The sequence below is a fragment of the Pituophis catenifer genome, unplaced genomic scaffold (assembly GCF_029215685.1).
Source record: "Pituophis catenifer annectens isolate HBS135680 unplaced genomic scaffold, rPitCat1.0.hap2 SCAF_2, whole genome shotgun sequence".
NCBI lineage: Eukaryota > Metazoa > Chordata > Lepidosauria > Squamata > Colubridae > Pituophis > Pituophis catenifer.
In genome coordinates, this window is record NW_027256882.1 from 216968434 (window position 1) to 216988616 (window position 20183).

Below are 20183 nucleotides of genomic sequence, written 5' to 3' on the forward strand. Positions count from 1 at the left end.
TTTTAATCAGCGTCATTTATATGGCAAAAATGTCTGAATACGCAATGTTGAATTCACTATTTCTATATTGTGCATCCGATATTTGTGGATGGCAAGGAATAGGTCCAACTCAACCATAGCAAGTCTGGATAGCTCTGGATTTGAAGATTCTCTGAATCTGGAGCACATTGGTTGTCAACTCTGGATGGTGAACCACTCCCATTAACTGAGTTGGTCTCCTGCTTGGGCAGCAGTTCCTCTTGAAGAGCTGTAAGGTCTCTTCCAATTCTGTTTATATCTATTCTCTTATACAGTTTATTTTGAAACACCCCCCCCAAATCAGGAGACTCCCCCCCCCAAGGAACAATCTTCGTGAAGGAGTAAAGAGAAATCCCCATAAGAAAGCACCCCGGTCTCTTTATTTTCCTTTAAACCGCTTATACCATCCACCAGCACCACTTCTTAAGAGAGCATACCTCCATTCGTAAAATACGTTTCCTTAACAAATTAAGATGGAGATATAATACACTGTTTATATTATAATATAATGTGATCTCTTCCAAAAGCCAGGAAAGTAATAAACATGAAGTACTCAAGGTGCTAACATCACTGGCAGACGGAGATACACTACAGAAAGCAAACCTTTACCCACTAATCAACAATTATTTCCACTATTGTCTCCTGCGAGCTTAGATAATTATCTCCGCTATTGTCTCTCGTGAGCTTAGATAAACCGAAGAGAGTACTAATTTGAAGCTGTAGTACTTGGCCGTACAAAAAGCACAGAAAGCAGGAATCAATCTCTGCTGTTGTGATCTGCCAGCAGACTATGGAGCTGGCAGCGGAGTCGGACAATGAGGAGGCTGGGGAGGACAATGGGCCAGGCCTGGAGTCAGGGGAAGGCCCGGACGAGGGCTCTGCATCGGAGGCAGAGATGGGGCCAGGGCCATCTGGGAGCGATGCATGGATTCTTGAGCCTCCAGAGGTGGACAGCAGAGAGGCAGAGAAACAGGAGGAGCCTGTTCCTAGTGCAAGCATGCAAAGAGCTGCCAGAAGGCAAGAGCAGCTAAAGCAAAAAGGACGACTCGGGAGAAAGGCCAGGAGATTGGGCCCTCCCAGAAGGCTTAAAAGAGCAGTAATGGCTCTTCGGATGTTTGTAGGAAAGCAACATTGCTACATATGTTTCTTGTCAGCATCTCTAGCTTCCGAACTTTTGCCAAGAAAAGCCTTTGGCAGGGTGCCAAAGAAGACAAAGGTTGGTGATAAGGACGAACAACTGTTTATGAAGGATTTGTTTTGGACTTAATTTGGACTAAGATGAGAATGAAGTAATTTTCAGCTGATCTAATAAAATACTGTATGTTTGTTTAGGACTGATTGTGTCTGGTAATAACTACTTGGGCCTAGGTCACAACAGCTGCAGCCAATCCAACTTTAAAAGGTATGGGATTTTAACACCTATCATAATTGTTTATACAATTTTTGGAATATTATCTATATATGTGTCAACCCTGAAGCTGGTCTCACCGAGGTCATTTGGAATGCTGACAATACGATCTGCTTTGTGCAATCAGACGAGTTTATTTTATTTAGCATATGGCAAATACATGGACTTATAGTAGCTCAAATGTTAAAGTCTAGTCTACCCAGCCATTCAAGGACAGGGTGGTATATGTTGAAAAAATCGGACACTGGGCCGGTGTAAGCTCTTGATGGACATTCAGACACAATGTGGTGGATATTTTGTCGAGGAGCACCACAGTCACACTGAGGGGTACAGATAAGACCCCACTTAAACAATGAATCCTGGCAGATACCCTGTTGGGTACGGGTGCTGATTAGAATTGACCAGTGCTGGCAAGGAAGATCAATACCTGGCACCTTTTGTGTAGGGTCATCTATGTAACTGCTTCTACCTGGGCGTTCAGCAGCCCATTTGGCTTTCCACTGTGTGTTGATGCCAAAGACAGCTCTTGAGCGAGTGCCAGAGAGGGTGAGTAAATCAGGTGAGTAAAAAATCCTACAAGATTTGTCACTGGGAGAATTTTTAGACTATCAGAAATTATTTTACATGGAACAAGTAAGTACTGAAACTATAATATCTACTACAACACACACAAAAAAACCCCAACTTTAAATTCATTTTTAGGAACGATGAAACAAAGTTTCATCAAATTATTAATTTTCAGTTAACAGTTTTGATTTAATCTAATGGGGGGGTAATGTACACATTCAACATTCTGTTTTCCAAATACGACCATCTTTCAGAATGGTTTGGGGGAATACATAAGAAGAAGAAAAGTGAAAATCAGAATACGGAGAATTGGTAGAGAAACAGAAAAAAGAAATTTCAATATCCTAGTGGTATAAATACAAAGATGCAGCAGACTCAGGAGCATCTTTCAGAAGAACCAATCTTCCAGGGTCAACTTTTTAAAAGAGGTCACATTCCTTCATCTTCATTATGAAGACACAATTTTGGTTTCTGCAAGTCTGTCTAGCGATGTTCTTCATCAAAGTCTCATCTCAGCACTGCGATCAACTTCACAGCAGACTACAAGAAGCCAACAAAGGAAACATGGAACTCTTGGGAAGTCATATGAGGGCCACTATTCCCTTCCAATGTATTGGAGATATTGTAGACTTCTCACCTCTCAACGAAGAAAATTTAAGTTACATGAATGAAGCCTCCCAGGAAGTGGATGCCAAAATAGCTATACAAGAAATGCTCCAACAGACAGACCTCACCTTCAAGCAAGTTCATGCTGAATTGTTTTGGGATGAGAATTCTCTAAGAAATTTCCATGCTGGATTGGATCAGCAGATTAAGAAACTGGAAGCATGCCAAGATGCAGAGTTAGGAGCTGGCACCGTATCGAGTCCAAGGGATCAGAAACTGCAGCTCACCAGATTAAGAGTGAAGAGGTATTTTCAAGGGCTGAATGATTTCCTGAAAGATAAGGAATACAGCTCCTGCGCCTGGGAAATTGTCCAGATCCAACTCAGAGAATGTTTCCTATTGATTCATCAACTTATCCAAAGGATTCCAACTCAAGGTATCAAGTACTTCTTAAACATTATTTTTGATTAGAACTGAAAGGGAAATGGGGAAATTAGGAAAACTTACAGTTACTTCTTACAATATGTACGTCAATTGCATAACATAGTTTGTTCATGAGTGAAATGCCTCTCTGGATCCAATTCTCAAATGGTAAAGTAGAAGCCGTCGTGTCAAGGCCTGCCGTGATCACCTGAATGCCATTGAATGATTTGTATAGCTCTAATAAGTAAAGGCATACAGTTTTTATGAATCCAACATTTTAGGAATTCCTTGGTTTAAATTAGGCTAGGTGAAAAAGTATAGTACACTTTTATATGAAGCAAGGATACAAGTATGTTTATTAATTTCAATTAAAATGCTTAATAGTTTAAATTATTGTTAACATGAATAGGGATTTCTAACTTGTTTCCTTTTCCTCCTAGCTTGACTTGCTCCCTATGATGCAATATAAAAAGCAGCAATATGAAGCCATTCAGCTTTCCCTCAGTGCCTTTCACTTATTCCTAGAAAACCTCTGACGTTTCCTGTTTCCACTTTCTCTTTGACTGCATTGCTTCAACAAGTTACGAACTGAAAATCAAATCAATTTTCTGCAAAAATTGTCAAGCTTCACTGAATTGCTTCAACAGATTCCAACGTGAACTTTATCAAAGAATTCTGCGCGAAAAGATGAAATTGTATTCTTTCGTTCACCCAAAATTCCCTTAAACTTAATACATGTTTCTATGGTATTATATACAAGGTAAAAATACATCATCCTAATATCAAATGAAACCGGTAGAATTTAAATTATGTCTAACTGGACTTAATGATTCAAGGAGGTTTCAATTAACTAACAGAGACAGTTGACATGACAGGACTCGTACTGGAAAATTTATCACAGGTGAAACCCAGGGAAATCACACCAACCAGACGGAAGTAGTTTCCACTGTATTTTGTATTGAAACACAGCAAAAAATGTTGCAATGCACCTGCAAAACGGATTCAATTGCTACTGAAAGTTCTGTGGTTCATTTGACTCTACGAAACTACTGGAACCACAAAGCCAATAAAGAGAAGCAACTTTGGGAGAGATAAGAAGCCAGTATTGCTAACTTTGCTTTCTTTGCAGACAAATTATGTGGAAAGATGTTTCTTCTAAAGATAAAATTAGTTGGAAAACACTCCAATAGAATCGATGAAACCCAGTATAACTACTCAGTGCAGATGTTCAAGTGTCATAGAAATAGTACTGGTGAAACTATTTTACAAAATATCTTTATTCTTTTTTAAAATATTAATTCCATTAGAGAATTACAGTATTATTTATTTATTTATTTATTTATTTATTTATTTATTTATTTATTCATTTATTCATTTATTTGTCATTATAACAAAACAATGTATACATTGCTGGCCAATATTTATTTATTATTCATTTATTTATATTGTTTATGCTATTTATTTATCCAGCTATTTATGCTATATATTTATACTATCCTAGTCTTCATTGCTATGTTGCTATGCTATCTATTAAAATGCTAACTTCAAATAAAATTGATGGTTTGGATTATTTCATCTATTTGGATTAATTTCATCTATTTCATTCTGGGCATAATCCTCCCGCCCTCCCTTCCTTCCATGTGGTGGGATCTTACGGAACTTTATTTGGAAAAACTAAATGAGAAATCACCAAGTTTCTTTCCAAGAATGCATAGAATTATGGTATTACAATTGTACATTTTATAATAATTATAAATGATATCAATATATTATGAAAAATAATAATCAAAGAAATTCATGAAACCCAACATTTTAGTCATTCTTCCACTTATTCCAAAAGATCAGAAATCCTCCGTTAATGAAGTTGTAAAATGTGTTAATTCATGAAGCTATTTCCGTGGTATCTGATCACATCTTGATTGACACAAACACTGGCATGTTATCATATAAGTGCTTTAAAGTATAATCACCATTGAAATCATAACACATTTTTATTACTGTTATTTTTTAAAAATTATTTATATCCTACCTTTATTATTTTTACAAATACTCAAAGCGACAAACATATTCAACACACCTCACTTTTCCTATTTCCAACAACCTGTGAGGTGGATTGGGCTGAGAGAAAGTGACTGGGCCCAAGTTCATCCGGCTGGCTTTCATGACTAAGGCAGGACCTGAACTCATGACCTCTCGCTTTCTGGCCTAGTGCCTTAACCACTAGACCAAACTGGCTCTTCACTGTTTGAAGACAGTTCAAGATATTATTTTCATAGATGACAAAAATTAATGTTTCTTCTCTCCAGGGAAGAAATATTTGTCACACAGCGGTGGCTAAAATTTTAAGATATTTCTATAGTGTGCTGTACTTCTAGTTGTCACTCAGTGTCAAGTTCAGTCTTCTGTCATAAAACAGAAGTATTATGTTTTCAGATTTAGTTCTACATTGTAAAAAAATGCACTATTTTTTTTACTCCCTAAGAATAAAAAAATTCTTCCCATTTTTTTCCTTTTGCCATGAAAGATTGTGATGTATTCTTTGTTATAAACAGAACAGAGGAAAAAGAAAGACAGAGTTTGCTTACAAGGAGTTCCAGTTCAGTGGAACACAGAAAACAGCCAGCAAAATATTATTTTTCTTCCAGTGTTGCAAATCCAGGATTAGCCACAATTGTGTGTAGACAATTCCGCAGTCAGATAATCAGACAATTGAAAGCAATATGATGATGTTCAACTGAATAGGCACAGAGTGGAACCTGGGTTCCTGTCCTGTAAATGGGCATAGAATAAGCTTCTGCATAGGACTACTTCAGTTACACCAGGGGTGTCAAACTCACGGCCGGTGGGTCAGATTTGGCCCACAGGGTGCTTAGATTTGGCCCGTGGGCCCGCACTGGAAACAGAGATGGACTGGCCCACAGTGCCTCTACCCGCTGAAATGGAGCCCGGGCAGGCCGCTCACAACCTCCCCAAGCTCCATTTTTGCTGGCATGGGCTGCAGAAGGTCGTTGTAGTCGGAAACGGAGCCCGGGTATGCCATGCGCAGCCCTGCTGAGCTCCCTTTTCACTGGCAGAGGTCTGCTGGAGGCCGTCACAGCTGAAAACGGAGCCCTGGTGGGCTGCACGAAGTCTCCCTGAGCTCCGTTTTTGCTGGCAGAGGGCTACAGGAGGCCATCATGGTTGAAAATGGGGCCTCAATGAGTGACCTCGAGCTGGCCACGCCCCTCTGGTCATGACCCCCCCGAGGGTCAAACACAACCCTGATGCAGTCCTCAATGAAATCGAGATTGACACAGAGTAACCCCAGAGTTACACTTATATTTGAAGTGCTCTATTGATGTAGAAAGAAAACATCATCCAGTTCAGACACAAAACAACCAAGCCCTTTACAAGAAATAGCCAAATACAGGTAGTCCTCGACTTACAACAGATCATTTAGTGAACATTCAAAGTTACATTAGCACTGAAAAAAGCGACCATTTTTCACACTTACAACCATTGCACCATCCCCATGGTTGCATGATCAAAACTTAGATGCTTTTAAAACTGATTCATATTTATGAAGGTGGCAATGTCCTGAGGTCGTGGGATCACCTTTTGCAACCTTCTGACAAGCAAAGTCAAGGGGGGAACCAGATTCACTTAACAACGGTGTAACTAACTTAACAAGTGCACTGATTCACTAAACAACCGTGAAAAGAAAGGTCATAAGTTCACTTAACAAATGTCACAGTTAGCAACATGAATTTTGGGCTCAATTGTGGTTGTAAGTCAAGGATTACCTGTATATGTGTAGAAGTCCCTTCCAATTCTGTTTTTATCTATTCTCTTATACACTTTATTTTGAAACATTCACCCCCCCAAATCAGGAGACATCCCCACCCAAGGAACAATCTTCCTGAAGGAGTAAGGAGAAATTCCCATAAGAAAGCACTCTGGTCTCTTTATTTGCCTTTAAACCACTTATGCCATTCACCCGCACCACTTCTTAAGAGGGAGACAGCGTATTTCCATTCATAAAATACAATGTTTCCTTAACCAACTAAGATGGAGATATATATCTGATCTCTTCCAAAAGCCAGGAAAGTAATAAACTCAAAATACTGAATATCGCTCAAGGTGCTAAGATCACTGGCAGATGGAGCTAGACTATAGAAAGCAAACCTTTAACCACTAATCAACAATAGCGGAGATACGTTGTCACGCGCGACCTTAGATAAACCGAAGAGAGTACTAATTTGAAGCTGTAGTACGTAGCGGTACAAAAAGCACAGAAAGCAGGAATCTATCTCTGCTGTTGTGATCTGCCAGCAGCCTACGGAGCTGGCAGCAGAGTCGGACAGTGAGGAGGCTGGTGGGGACAATGGGCAATTCCTGGAGTCAAGGGAATGCCCGGACGAGGGCTCTTCATCAGAGGCAGAGATGGGGCCAGGCCCATCCGGGAACGATGAGCGGACTCCGGAGCTTCCAGAGGTGGACAGCAGAGAGGCAGCAGAATAGGAGGAGTCTGTTCCTAGTGCAAGTTTGCGAAAAGCTGCCAGAAGGCAAGAGCAGCTAAAGCAAAAAGGACGACTCGGGAGAAAGGCCAGGAGATGATTGGCCCCTCCCAGAAGGCTTAAAAGAGCAGCAATGGCTCTTCAGATGTTTGTAGGAAAGCAACGTTGCTACATATGTTTCTTGTCAGCGCCTCTTGCTTCTGAACTTTTGCCAAGAAAAGCCTTTGGCAGGGTGTCAAGGAAGACAAAGCTTGGTGATAAGGACAAATGACAGTTTAGGAAGGATTTGTTTTGGACTTAATTTGTACTAAGATGAGAATGAAGTAATTTTCAGCTGATCTAATAAAATACTGTATGTTCGTTTAGGACTGAATGTGTCTGGTAATAACTACTTGGGCCTAAGTCACAACAGCTGCAGCCAAACCAACTTTAAAAGGTATAGGATTTTTAAAACCTATCATAATTGTTTATACAATTTTTAGAATATTATCTATATATGTGTCAACCCTGAAGCTGGTCTCACCGAGGTCATTTGGAATGCTGACAATACGATCTGCTTTGTGCAATCAGATGAGTTTATTTTATTTAGCATATGGCAAATACATGGATTTATAGTAGTTCAAATCTTAATCCCAAGTCTACCCAGCCATTCAAGGACAGGGTGCTATATGTTGAAAAAAATCGGACACTGGGCCAGTGTAAGCTCTTGATGGACATTAAGACACAACGTGGTGGATATTTTGTCGAGGAGCACCACAGTCACACTGAGGGGTAGAGATAAGACCCCACTTAAACAATGTGTCCTGGCAGATACCATGTTGGGTACGGGTGCTGATTAGAGTTGACCAGTGCTGGCAAGGAAGATCAAAACCTGGCACCTTTTGTGTAAGGTCATCTATGTAACTGCCTGTATCTGGGCGTTCAGCAGCCCATTTGGCTTTCCACTGTGTGTTGATCTCAAAGACAGCTCTTGAGCGAGTGCCAGAGAGGGTGAGTAAATCAGATGAGTAAAACAATACTGCAAGCTTTATCGCTGGGAGAATTCTTAGACTATCAGAAATTATTTTACATGGAACAAGTAAGTACTGAAGCTATAATATCTACTACAGCACACACAAAAAACCCCTACTTTAAATTCATTTTTAAAATAATTAGGAACGATGAAAGAAAGTTTCACCAAATTGTTAATTTTCGGTTAACAGTTTTGATTTAATCTAATTTTGGGGGGAAATGTACACATTCAACATTCCGTTTTCCAAATATGACCATCTTTCAGAATGGTTTGGGGGAATACGTAAGGAAGAAGAAAAGTGAAAATCAGAATACGGAGAATCGGTAGAGAAACAGAAAAAAGAAATTTCAATATCCTAGTGGTATAAATACAAAGATGCAGCAGACTCAGGAGCATCTTTCAGAAGAACCAATCTTCCAGGTTCAACTTTTTAAAAGAGGTCACATTCCTTCATCTTCATTATGAAGACACAATTTTGGTTTCTGCAAATCTGTCTAGCGATGTTCTTCACCAAAGTCTCATCTCAGCACTGCGATCAACTTCACAGCAGACTACAAGAAGCGAACAAAGGAAACATGGAACTCTTGGGAAGTCATATGAGGGCCACTATTCCCTTCCAATGTATTGGAGATATTGTAGACTTCTCACTTCTCAACGAAGAAAATTTAAATTACATGAATGAAGCCTCCCAGGAAGTGGATGCCAAAATAGCCATACAAGAAATGCTCCAACAGACAGACCTCACCTTCAAGCAAGTTCATGCTGAATTGTTTTGGGATGAGAATTCTCTAAGAAATTTCCATGCTGGATTGGATCAGCAGATTAAGAAACTGGAAGCATGCCAAGATGCAGAGTTAGGAGCTGGCACTGTATCGAGTCCAAGGGATCAGAAACTGCAGCTCACCAGATTAAGAGTGAAGAGGTATTTTCAAGGGCTGAATGATTTCCTGAAAGATAAGGAATACAGCTCCTGCGCCTGGGAAATTGTCCAGATCCAACTCAGAGAATGTTTCCTATTGATTCATCAACTTATCCAAAGGATTCCAACTCAAGGTATCAAGTACTTCTTAAACATTATTTTTGATTAGAATTGAAAGGGAAATGGGAAAATTAGGAAAATTTACAGTTACTTCTTATGATATGTACGTCAATTGCATAACATAGTTTGTTCATGAGTGAAATGCCTCTCTGGATCCTATTCTCAAATTGTAACGTAGAAGCTGTCATGTCAAGGCCTGCCGTGATCACCTGAATGCCATTGAATGATTTGTATAGCTCTAATAAGTAAAGACATACAGTTTTCATGAATCCAACATTTTAGGAATTCCTTGGTTTAAATTAGGCTAGGTGAAAAAGTATAGTACACTTTTATATGAAGCAAGGATACAACTATGTTTATTAATTTGAATTAAAATGCTTAATAGTTTAAATAATTGTTAACATGAATAGAGATTTCTAACTTGTTTCCTTTTCCTCCTAGCTTGACTCGCTCCCTATGATGCAATATAAAAAGCAGCAATATGAAGCCATTCAGCTTTCCCTCAGTGCCTTTCACTTATTCCTAGAAAACCTCTGACGTTTCCTGTTTCTACTTTCTCTTTGACTGCATTGCTTCTCCAAGTTACGAACTTAAAAGCTAAATAAAACAATGGAGCCTTATTCAAAAGAAAAGGACCAAAAAGATGAAAATCCATAGAAAAAGTCCTCCCGAAACAAACTGAAAGTGTTTTCTGCAAAAATTGTCAAGCTTCACTGAATTGCTTCCACAGATTCCAACATGAACTTTATCAAAGAATTCTGCGCGAAAAGATGAAATTGTATTCTTTCGTTCCCCCAAAATTCCCTTAAACTTAATACATGTTTCTATGGTATTATATACAAGGTAAAAATACATCATCCTAATATCAAATGAAACCGGTAGAATTTAAAATATGTCTAACTGGACTTAACGATTCAAGGAGGTTTTAATTAACAGAGACAGTTGACATGACATGACTCGTATTGGAAAATTTATCACAGGTGAAACCCAGGGAAATCACACCAACCAGACGGAAGTAGTTTCCACTATATTTTGTATTGAAACACAGCAAAAGATGTCGCAATGCACCTGCAAAATGGATTCAATTGCTACTGAAAGTTCTGTGGTTCATTTGACTCTACGAAACCACTAGAACCACAAAGCCCATAAAGAGAAGCAACTTCGGGAGAGATAAGAAGCCAGTATTGCTAACTTTGCTTTCTTTGCAGACAAATTATGTGGAAAGATGTTTCTTCTAAAGATAAAATTAGTTGGAAAACACTCCAATAGAATCGATGAAACCCAGTATAACTACTCAGTGCAGATGTTCAAGTGTCATAGAAATAGTACTGTTGAAACTATTTTACAAAATATCTTTATTCTTTTTTCAAATATTAATTCCATTAGAGAATTACAGTTTTATTTATTTATTTATTTATTTATTTATTTATTTATTTATTTATTTATTTATTTGTCATTATAACAAAACAATGTATACATTGCTGTCCAATATTTATTTATTATTCATTTATTTATATTGTTTATGCTATTTATTTATCCAGCTATTTAGGCTATATATTTATACTATCCTAATCTTCATTGCTATGTTGCTATGCTATTTATTAAAATGCTAACTTCAAATAAAATTGGTGGTTTGGATTATTTCATCTATTTGGATTATTTTCATCTATTTTATTCTGGGCATATTCCTCCCGCCCTCCCTTCCTTCCATGTGGTGGGATCTTACGGAACTTTATTTGGAAAAAACTAAATGAGAAATCACCAAGTTTCTTTCCAAGAATGTATAGAATTATGGTATTACAATTGTACGTTTTATAATAATTATAAATGATATAAATATATTATGAAAAATAATAATCAAAGAAATTCATGAAACCCAACATTTGAGTCATTCTTCCACTTATTCCAAAAGATCAGAAATCCTCCTTTAATGAAGTTGTAAAATGTGTTAATTCATGAAACTATTTCCGTGGTATCTGATCACATCTTGATTGACACAAACACTGGCATGTTATCATATAAGTGCTTTAAAGTATAATCACCATTGAAATCATAACACATTTTTATTACTGTTATTTTTTAAAAATTATTTATATCCTACCTTTATTATTTTTACAAATACTCAAAGCGACAAACATATTCAACACACCTCACTTTTCCTATTTCCAACAACCTGTGAGGTGGATTGGGCTGAGAGAAAGTGACTGGGCCCAAGTTCATCCGGCTGGCTTTCATGACTAAGGCAGGACCTGAACTCATGACCTCTCGCTTTCTGGCCTAGTGCCTTAACCATTAGACCAAACTGGCTCTTCACTGTTTGAAGACAGTTCAAGATATTATTTTCATAGATGACAAAAATTAATATTTCTTCTCTCCAGAATACAATTGCTGCATTTTATTGTTCCTTCTTTCAACTAAATATAAAAATGTTAATGCAAATCAATTTTGGACAATTCTTGTGCTTGTAGAGCACAAATAGGATTTTGACTTGGTGAAGTTAAAGCAGATAAAACCACAATTCATTGAAGGGATTTAGAATTCCCCCAGTTTTCATTGTTCCCAGTTCAACAGAACATAATATCAAACGAAATAATGTTTATCACAAAGCGTTGGCTAAAATTTTAAGATATTTCTATAGTCTACTGTACTTCTGGTTGTTACCAAGTGTCAAGTTCAACAGAAGTATTATTTCTTCAGCTTTAGTTCTACATTGTAAACATTGACTAGTTTTTTTCTTCATAAACCCATTTTTTTCCTTTTGCCATGAAAGATTGTGATGTATTCTTTGTTATAAACAGAACAGAAAAAAGAGATTGCTTACAAGGAGTTCCAATTCAGTGGACAGCATAAAACAGCCAGCAAAATATTATTTTTCTTCCTGTGTTGCAAACCTATGATTTGGGGGAATTGTTTTGAGACAATTCCGCAGTCGGATAATCAGACGAACGAAAGCAATATGATGATGTTCAACTGAATAGGAACAGTGAAACCTGGGTTCCTGTCCTATAACTGGGTATGGAATAAGGTTCTGCCTAAGACGACTTCAGTATCACCAAGCGTGTCAAACTCACGGCCCATGGGCTGGATTCGGCCGATAGGGTTCTTAGATTTGGCCCATGGGCCCATGCTGAAAACAGTGAAGGAGCGGTCCACGGTGCCTATGCCAGCAAAAATGGAGCCAGGGCAGGCCGCGTGCGACCTTCCCAAGCTCCATTTTTGCTGGCAATGAGCTGGAGAAGGCCATTGCAGTCGAAAACAGAGTCCATGCAGTCCAGGTGCGGCCCTGCCAAGCTCCCTTTTCACTGGCAGAGGGCTGCTGGAAGTTGTCATAGCCGAAAACTGAGCTCGGGCGGGCCACGCGCAGCCTCCCTGAGCTCCGTTTTCACTGGGAGAGGGCTACAGGAGGCTATCGCAGCTGAAAACGGAGCCTCAATGAGTGACATTGAGCTGGTCATGGCCCCGTGGCCATGGCCCCCCCAGGGTCAAACACAACCCTGATGCGATCCTCAATGAAATCGAGATTGACAGGCCAGAGTTACACTAATACTTGGAGTGTCCTATTGATGTAGAAAGAAAACATCATCCTTCAGATACCCCTTATCAGACTTTCATCCCAGTTCAGACATAAAACAACCAAGCCCTTTACAAGAAATAGCCAAATACAGGTAGTCCTCGACTTACAACAGAACAATTACCGACCATTTAATGTTACAATGGCACTGAAAAAAAAGCGACCATTTTTCACACTTACAACCATTGCAGCATCCCCACGGTTACATAATCAAAACTGAGATGCTTTTAGAACTGACTCATATTTATGACGGTGGCAGTATCCTGGGGTCATGAGATCACCTTTTGTGACCTTCTGACAAGCAAAGTCAAGGGGAAAACCAAATTCACTTAACAACGGTGTTACTGTTATGACCTAGGCTCACTTAGTCCTTACAAGACACAATTAGTCTCAAACAAACCTATTTTATTATAACAGCTGAGAATTAATTCATTCCCAGCTTAGTCCAAATTAATTCCAAAACAAGTCCTTCAGAAAAAGTCCTTTGGGCTTATCACAAACCTTTATCTTCTTTGGCACCCTGCCAAAGGCCTTTCTTGGCAAAGCCCCATCAAGTTCAGAAAAAAGAGAGGCTGACTGGAAACAGATTTAGCAATGTTGCTTTCCTACAAACAGCCCAAGAGCCTTTCCTGTTCTTTTAAGCCTTATGGGAGGGGCAACTCATCTCCTGGCCTTACTCCCGAGTTGTCCTTTTTGCTTTAGCTGCTCTTGCCTTCTAGCAGCTCTGCGCCTGTTCCTCTGCCCCTCTGCTGTCCGAGTCTGGAGGCTCCGGAATCCATGCATCACTCCCAGATGGTCCTGGCCCCATCTCTGCCTCTGACACAGAGCCCTTGTCCAGGCCTCCCCCAGACTCCAGGACTGGCCCATGGTCCTCCCCAGCCTCCTCACTGTCCGACTCCACTGCTAGCTCCGCAGGCTGCTGGCAGATCACAACAGTTACTAACTTAACAATTACACTGATTCCGTAAACGATCGTGGCAAGAATGGTCATACAGTCACTTAACAAATGTCTCGGTTAGCAACATAAATTTTGGGCTCAATTGTGGTTGTAAGTCAAGGATTACCTGTATGTGTGTGTATCTATTTATAGGTAGTTCTCACTTAACATTGACCGCTAAGCAACACAGTCGTAAAATGCAACGTCATGTCACTGGACTAACTTAACAATGGCAATTGTGTTATTAGGCAAATCCCTTGCACTCCCAGAGTCCCACTGTCATTTGTGACCTCCTGCCAACTTTCCTGTTGACTTTGCTTGTCAGAAGCCAGCAGTGAGTTAGAAGATCACATGACTGTCAGACACTGCAATCATCATAATTGTGAGCCAGTTTGTCAAGCACCCAATCACAATCTTGGGCTAGTGGGCACAATTCAATGGCTGCAACTATGAGGAAGGATCATAATTCCCTTCTTTGAGCGGCATCCTATCTTTGAACAGCCTTTGAAGGATTGGCGCCTAAAGGAGGACTACCTGTGAACAAACCGCCATTCTGAATGAAGTATATCCTTGCAATTATCAAAGAATATTTGGGGATGATTGGTGAACTTACCAAGAGGGTTATGTTAAAATGTACCTGTTTTACATAAATAAACTTTCTATATATCCTGTTATACAGTTGACTCATTATTTTAATAAAAGAAAAGCCACCATTATTTTCTGGAAAATTTCCTGCAAAAATTAAATAAATAATTTCCCTGGTATTCTCTATTTTTCATTTTAATCAGCGTCATTTATATGGCAAAAATGTCTGAATACGCAATGTTGAATTCACTATTTCTATATTGTGCATCCGATATTTGTGGATGGCAAGGAATAGGTCCAACTCAACCATAGCAAGTCTGGATAGCTCTGGATTTGAAGATTCTCTGAATCTGGAGCACATTGGTTGTCAACTCTGGATGGTGAACCACTCCCATTAACTGAGTTGGTCTCCTGCTTGGGCAGCAGTTCCTCTTGAAGAGCTGTAAGGTCTCTTCCAATTCTGTTTATATCTATTCTCTTATACAGTTTATTTTGAAACACCCCCCCCAAATCAGGAGACTCCCCCCCCCAAGGAACAATCTTCGTGAAGGAGTAAAGAGAAATCCCCATAAGAAAGCACCCCGGTCTCTTTATTTTCCTTTAAACCGCTTATACCATCCACCAGCACCACTTCTTAAGAGAGCATACCTCCATTCGTAAAATACGTTTCCTTAACAAATTAAGATGGAGATATAATACACTGTTTATATTATAATATAATGTGATCTCTTCCAAAAGCCAGGAAAGTAATAAACATGAAGTACTCAAGGTGCTAACATCACTGGCAGACGGAGATACACTACAGAAAGCAAACCTTTACCCACTAATCAACAATTATTTCCACTATTGTCTCCTGCGAGCTTAGATAATTATCTCCGCTATTGTCTCTCGTGAGCTTAGATAAACCGAAGAGAGTACTAATTTGAAGCTGTAGTACTTGGCCGTACAAAAAGCACAGAAAGCAGGAATCAATCTCTGCTGTTGTGATCTGCCAGCAGACTATGGAGCTGGCAGCGGAGTCGGACAATGAGGAGGCTGGGGAGGACAATGGGCCAGGCCTGGAGTCAGGGGAAGGCCCGGACGAGGGCTCTGCATCGGAGGCAGAGATGGGGCCAGGGCCATCTGGGAGCGATGCATGGATTCTTGAGCCTCCAGAGGTGGACAGCAGAGAGGCAGAGAAACAGGAGGAGCCTGTTCCTAGTGCAAGCATGCAAAGAGCTGCCAGAAGGCAAGAGCAGCTAAAGCAAAAAGGACGACTCGGGAGAAAGGCCAGGAGATTGGGCCCTCCCAGAAGGCTTAAAAGAGCAGTAATGGCTCTTCGGATGTTTGTAGGAAAGCAACATTGCTACATATGTTTCTTGTCAGCATCTCTAGCTTCCGAACTTTTGCCAAGAAAAGCCTTTGGCAGGGTGCCAAAGAAGACAAAGGTTGGTGATAAGGACGAACAACTGTTTATGAAGGATTTGTTTTGGACTTAATTTGGACTAAGATGAGAATGAAGTAATTTTCAGCTGATCTAATAAAATACTGTATGTTTGTTTAGGACTGATTGTGTCTGGTAATAACTACTTGGGCCTAGGTCACAACAGCTGCAGCCAATCCAACTTTAAAAGGTATGGGATTTTAACACCTATCATAATTGTTTATACAATTTTTGGAATATTATCTATATATGTGTCAACCCTGAAGCTGGTCTCACCGAGGTCATTTGGAATGCTGACAATACGATCTGCTTTGTGCAATCAGACGAGTTTATTTTATTTAGCATATGGCAAATACATGGACTTATAGTAGCTCAAATGTTAAAGTCTAGTCTACCCAGCCATTCAAGGACAGGGTGGTATATGTTGAAAAAATCGGACACTGGGCCGGTGTAAGCTCTTGATGGACATTCAGACACAATGTGGTGGATATTTTGTCGAGGAGCACCACAGTCACACTGAGGGGTACAGATAAGACCCCACTTAAACAATGAATCCTGGCAGATACCCTGTTGGGTACGGGTGCTGATTAGAATTGACCAGTGCTGGCAAGGAAGATCAATACCTGGCACCTTTTGTGTAGGGTCATCTATGTAACTGCTTCTACCTGGGCGTTCAGCAGCCCATTTGGCTTTCCACTGTGTGTTGATGCCAAAGACAGCTCTTGAGCGAGTGCCAGAGAGGGTGAGTAAATCAGGTGAGTAAAAAATCCTACAAGATTTGTCACTGGGAGAATTTTTAGACTATCAGAAATTATTTTACATGGAACAAGTAAGTACTGAAACTATAATATCTACTACAACACACACAAAAAAACCCCAACTTTAAATTCATTTTTAGGAACGATGAAACAAAGTTTCATCAAATTATTAATTTTCAGTTAACAGTTTTGATTTAATCTAATGGGGGGGTAATGTACACATTCAACATTCTGTTTTCCAAATACGACCATCTTTCAGAATGGTTTGGGGGAATACATAAGAAGAAGAAAAGTGAAAATCAGAATACGGAGAATTGGTAGAGAAACAGAAAAAAGAAATTTCAATATCCTAGTGGTATAAATACAAAGATGCAGCAGACTCAGGAGCATCTTTCAGAAGAACCAATCTTCCAGGGTCAACTTTTTAAAAGAGGTCACATTCCTTCATCTTCATTATGAAGACACAATTTTGGTTTCTGCAAGTCTGTCTAGCGATGTTCTTCATCAAAGTCTCATCTCAGCACTGCGATCAACTTCACAGCAGACTACAAGAAGCCAACAAAGGAAACATGGAACTCTTGGGAAGTCATATGAGGGCCACTATTCCCTTCCAATGTATTGGAGATATTGTAGACTTCTCACCTCTCAACGAAGAAAATTTAAGTTACATGAATGAAGCCTCCCAGGAAGTGGATGCCAAAATAGCTATACAAGAAATGCTCCAACAGACAGACCTCACCTTCAAGCAAGTTCATGCTGAATTGTTTTGGGATGAGAATTCTCTAAGAAATTTCCATGCTGGATTGGATCAGCAGATTAAGAAACTGGAAGCATGCCAAGATGCAGAGTTAGGAGCTGGCACCGTATCGAGTCCAAGGGATCAGAAACTGCAGCTCACCAGATTAAGAGTGAAGAGGTATTTTCAAGGGCTGAATGATTTCCTGAAAGATAAGGAATACAGCTCCTGCGCCTGGGAAATTGTCCAGATCCAACTCAGAGAATGTTTCCTATTGATTCATCAACTTATCCAAAGGATTCCAACTCAAGGTATCAAGTACTTCTTAAACATTATTTTTGATTAGAACTGAAAGGGAAATGGGGAAATTAGGAAAACTTACAGTTACTTCTTACAATATGTACGTCAATTGCATAACATAGTTTGTTCATGAGTGAAATGCCTCTCTGGATCCAATTCTCAAATGGTAAAGTAGAAGCCGTCGTGTCAAGGCCTGCCGTGATCACCTGAATGCCATTGAATGATTTGTATAGCTCTAATAAGTAAAGGCATACAGTTTTTATGAATCCAACATTTTAGGAATTCCTTGGTTTAAATTAGGCTAGGTGAAAAAGTATAGTACACTTTTATATGAAGCAAGGATACAAGTATGTTTATTAATTTCAATTAAAATGCTTAATAGTTTAAATTATTGTTAACATGAATAGGGATTTCTAACTTGTTTCCTTTTCCTCCTAGCTTGACTTGCTCCCTATGATGCAATATAAAAAGCAGCAATATGAAGCCATTCAGCTTTCCCTCAGTGCCTTTCACTTATTCCTAGAAAACCTCTGACGTTTCCTGTTTCCACTTTCTCTTTGACTGCATTGCTTCAACAAGTTACGAACTGAAAATCAAATCAATTTTCTGCAAAAATTGTCAAGCTTCACTGAATTGCTTCAACAGATTCCAACGTGAACTTTATCAAAGAATTCTGCGCGAAAAGATGAAATTGTATTCTTTCGTTCACCCAAAATTCCCTTAAACTTAATACATGTTTCTATGGTATTATATACAAGGTAAAAATACATCATCCTAATATCAAATGAAACCGGTAGAATTTAAATTATGTCTAACTGGACTTAATGATTCAAGGAGGTTTCAATTAACTAACAGAGACAGTTGACATGACAGGACTCGTACTGGAAAATTTATCACAGGTGAAACCCAGGGAAATCACACCAACCAGACGGAAGTAGTTTCCACTGTATTTTGTATTGAAACACAGCAAAAAATGTTGCAATGCACCTGCAAAACGGATTCAATTGCTACTGAAAGTTCTGTGGTTCATTTGACTCTACGAAACTACTGGAACCACAAAGCCAATAAAGAGAAGCAACTTTGGGAGAGATAAGAAGCCAGTATTGCTAACTTTGCTTTCTTTGCAGACAAATTATGTGGAAAGATGTTTCTTCTAAAGATAAAATTAGTTGGAAAACACTCCAATAGAATCGATGAAACCCAGTATAACTACTCAGTGCAGATGTTCAAGTGTCATAGAAATAGTACTGGTGAAACTATTTTACAAAATATCTTTATTCTTTTTTAAAATATTAATTCCATTAGAGAATTACAGTATTATTTATTTATTTATTTATTTATTTATTTATTTATTTATTTATTCATTTATTCATTTATTTGTCATTATAACAAAACAATGTATACATTGCTGGCCAATATTTATTTATTATTCATTTATTTATATTGTTTATGCTATTTATTTATCCAGCTATTTATGCTATATATTTATACTATCCTAGTCTTCATTGCTATGTTGCTATGCTATCTATTAAAATGCTAACTTCAAATAAAATTGATGGTTTGGATTATTTCATCTATTTGGATTAATTTCATCTATTTCATTCTGGGCATAATCCTCCCGCCCTCCCTTCCTTCCATGTGGTGGGATCTTACGGAACTTTATTTGGAAAAACTAAATGAGAAATCACCAAGTTTCTTTCCAAGAATGCATAGAATTATGGTATTACAATTGTACATTTTATAATAATTATAAATGATATCAATATATTATGAAAAATAATAATCAAAGAAATTCATGAAACCCAACATTTTAGTCATTCTTCCACTTATTCCAAAAGATCAGAAATCCTCCGTTAATGAAGTTGTAAAATGTGTTAATTCATGAAGCTATTTCCGTGGTATCTGATCACATCTTGATTGACACAAACACTGGCATGTTATCATATAAGTGCTTTAAAGTATAATCACCATTGAAATCATAACACATTTTTATTACTGTTATTTTTTAAAAATTATTTATATCCTACCTTTATTATTTTTACAAATACTCAAAGCGACAAACATATTCAACACACCTCACTTTTCCTATTTCCAACAACCTGTGAGGTGGATTGGGCTGAGAGAAAGTGACTGGGCCCAAGTTCATCCGGCTGGCTTTCATGACTAAGGCAGGACCTGAACTCATGACCTCTCGCTTTCTGGCCTAGTGCCTTAACCACTAGACCAAACTGGCTCTTCACTGTTTGAAGACAGTTCAAGATATTATTTTCATAGATGACAAAAATTAATGTTTCTTCTCTCCAG

The 20183-nt window shown here is 38.7% G+C and overlaps 3 protein-coding genes across 3 annotated transcripts; all 3 read left to right on the forward strand.

Annotated features, from left to right (window-relative positions):
* The first annotated feature begins 2482 nt into the window (after positions 1-2482).
* Positions 2483-3070, forward strand: LOC139310349 (interferon alpha-8-like). The gene has a single exon (XM_070934506.1). It carries the CDS (start codon positions 2483-2485, stop codon positions 3068-3070), a length of 588 nt encoding a protein of 195 aa, XP_070790607.1.
* A 5960-nt stretch (positions 3071-9030) lies between these two features.
* On the forward strand, positions 9031-9618 carry LOC139310350 (interferon alpha-8-like). Its single transcript, XM_070934507.1, has one exon. The coding sequence runs from the start codon at positions 9031-9033 to the stop codon at positions 9616-9618; it is 588 nt and encodes a 195-aa protein (XP_070790608.1).
* Positions 9619-17337: 7719 nt separating this feature from the next.
* On the forward strand, positions 17338-17925 carry LOC139310351 (interferon alpha-8-like). The gene has a single exon (XM_070934508.1). The coding sequence runs from the start codon at positions 17338-17340 to the stop codon at positions 17923-17925; it is 588 nt and encodes a 195-aa protein (XP_070790609.1).
* The last annotated feature ends 2258 nt before the right edge of the window (positions 17926-20183 follow it).

Bases quoted from the DNA above. Each gene is read 5' to 3' on its own strand.
- LOC139310349 (XM_070934506.1), top strand. From the start codon at position 2,483: ATGTTCTTCATCAAAGTCTCATCTCAGCACTGCGATCAACTTCACAGC.
- LOC139310350 (XM_070934507.1), top strand. From the start codon at position 9,031: ATGTTCTTCACCAAAGTCTCATCTCAGCACTGCGATCAACTTCACAGC.
- LOC139310351 (XM_070934508.1), top strand. From the start codon at position 17,338: ATGTTCTTCATCAAAGTCTCATCTCAGCACTGCGATCAACTTCACAGC.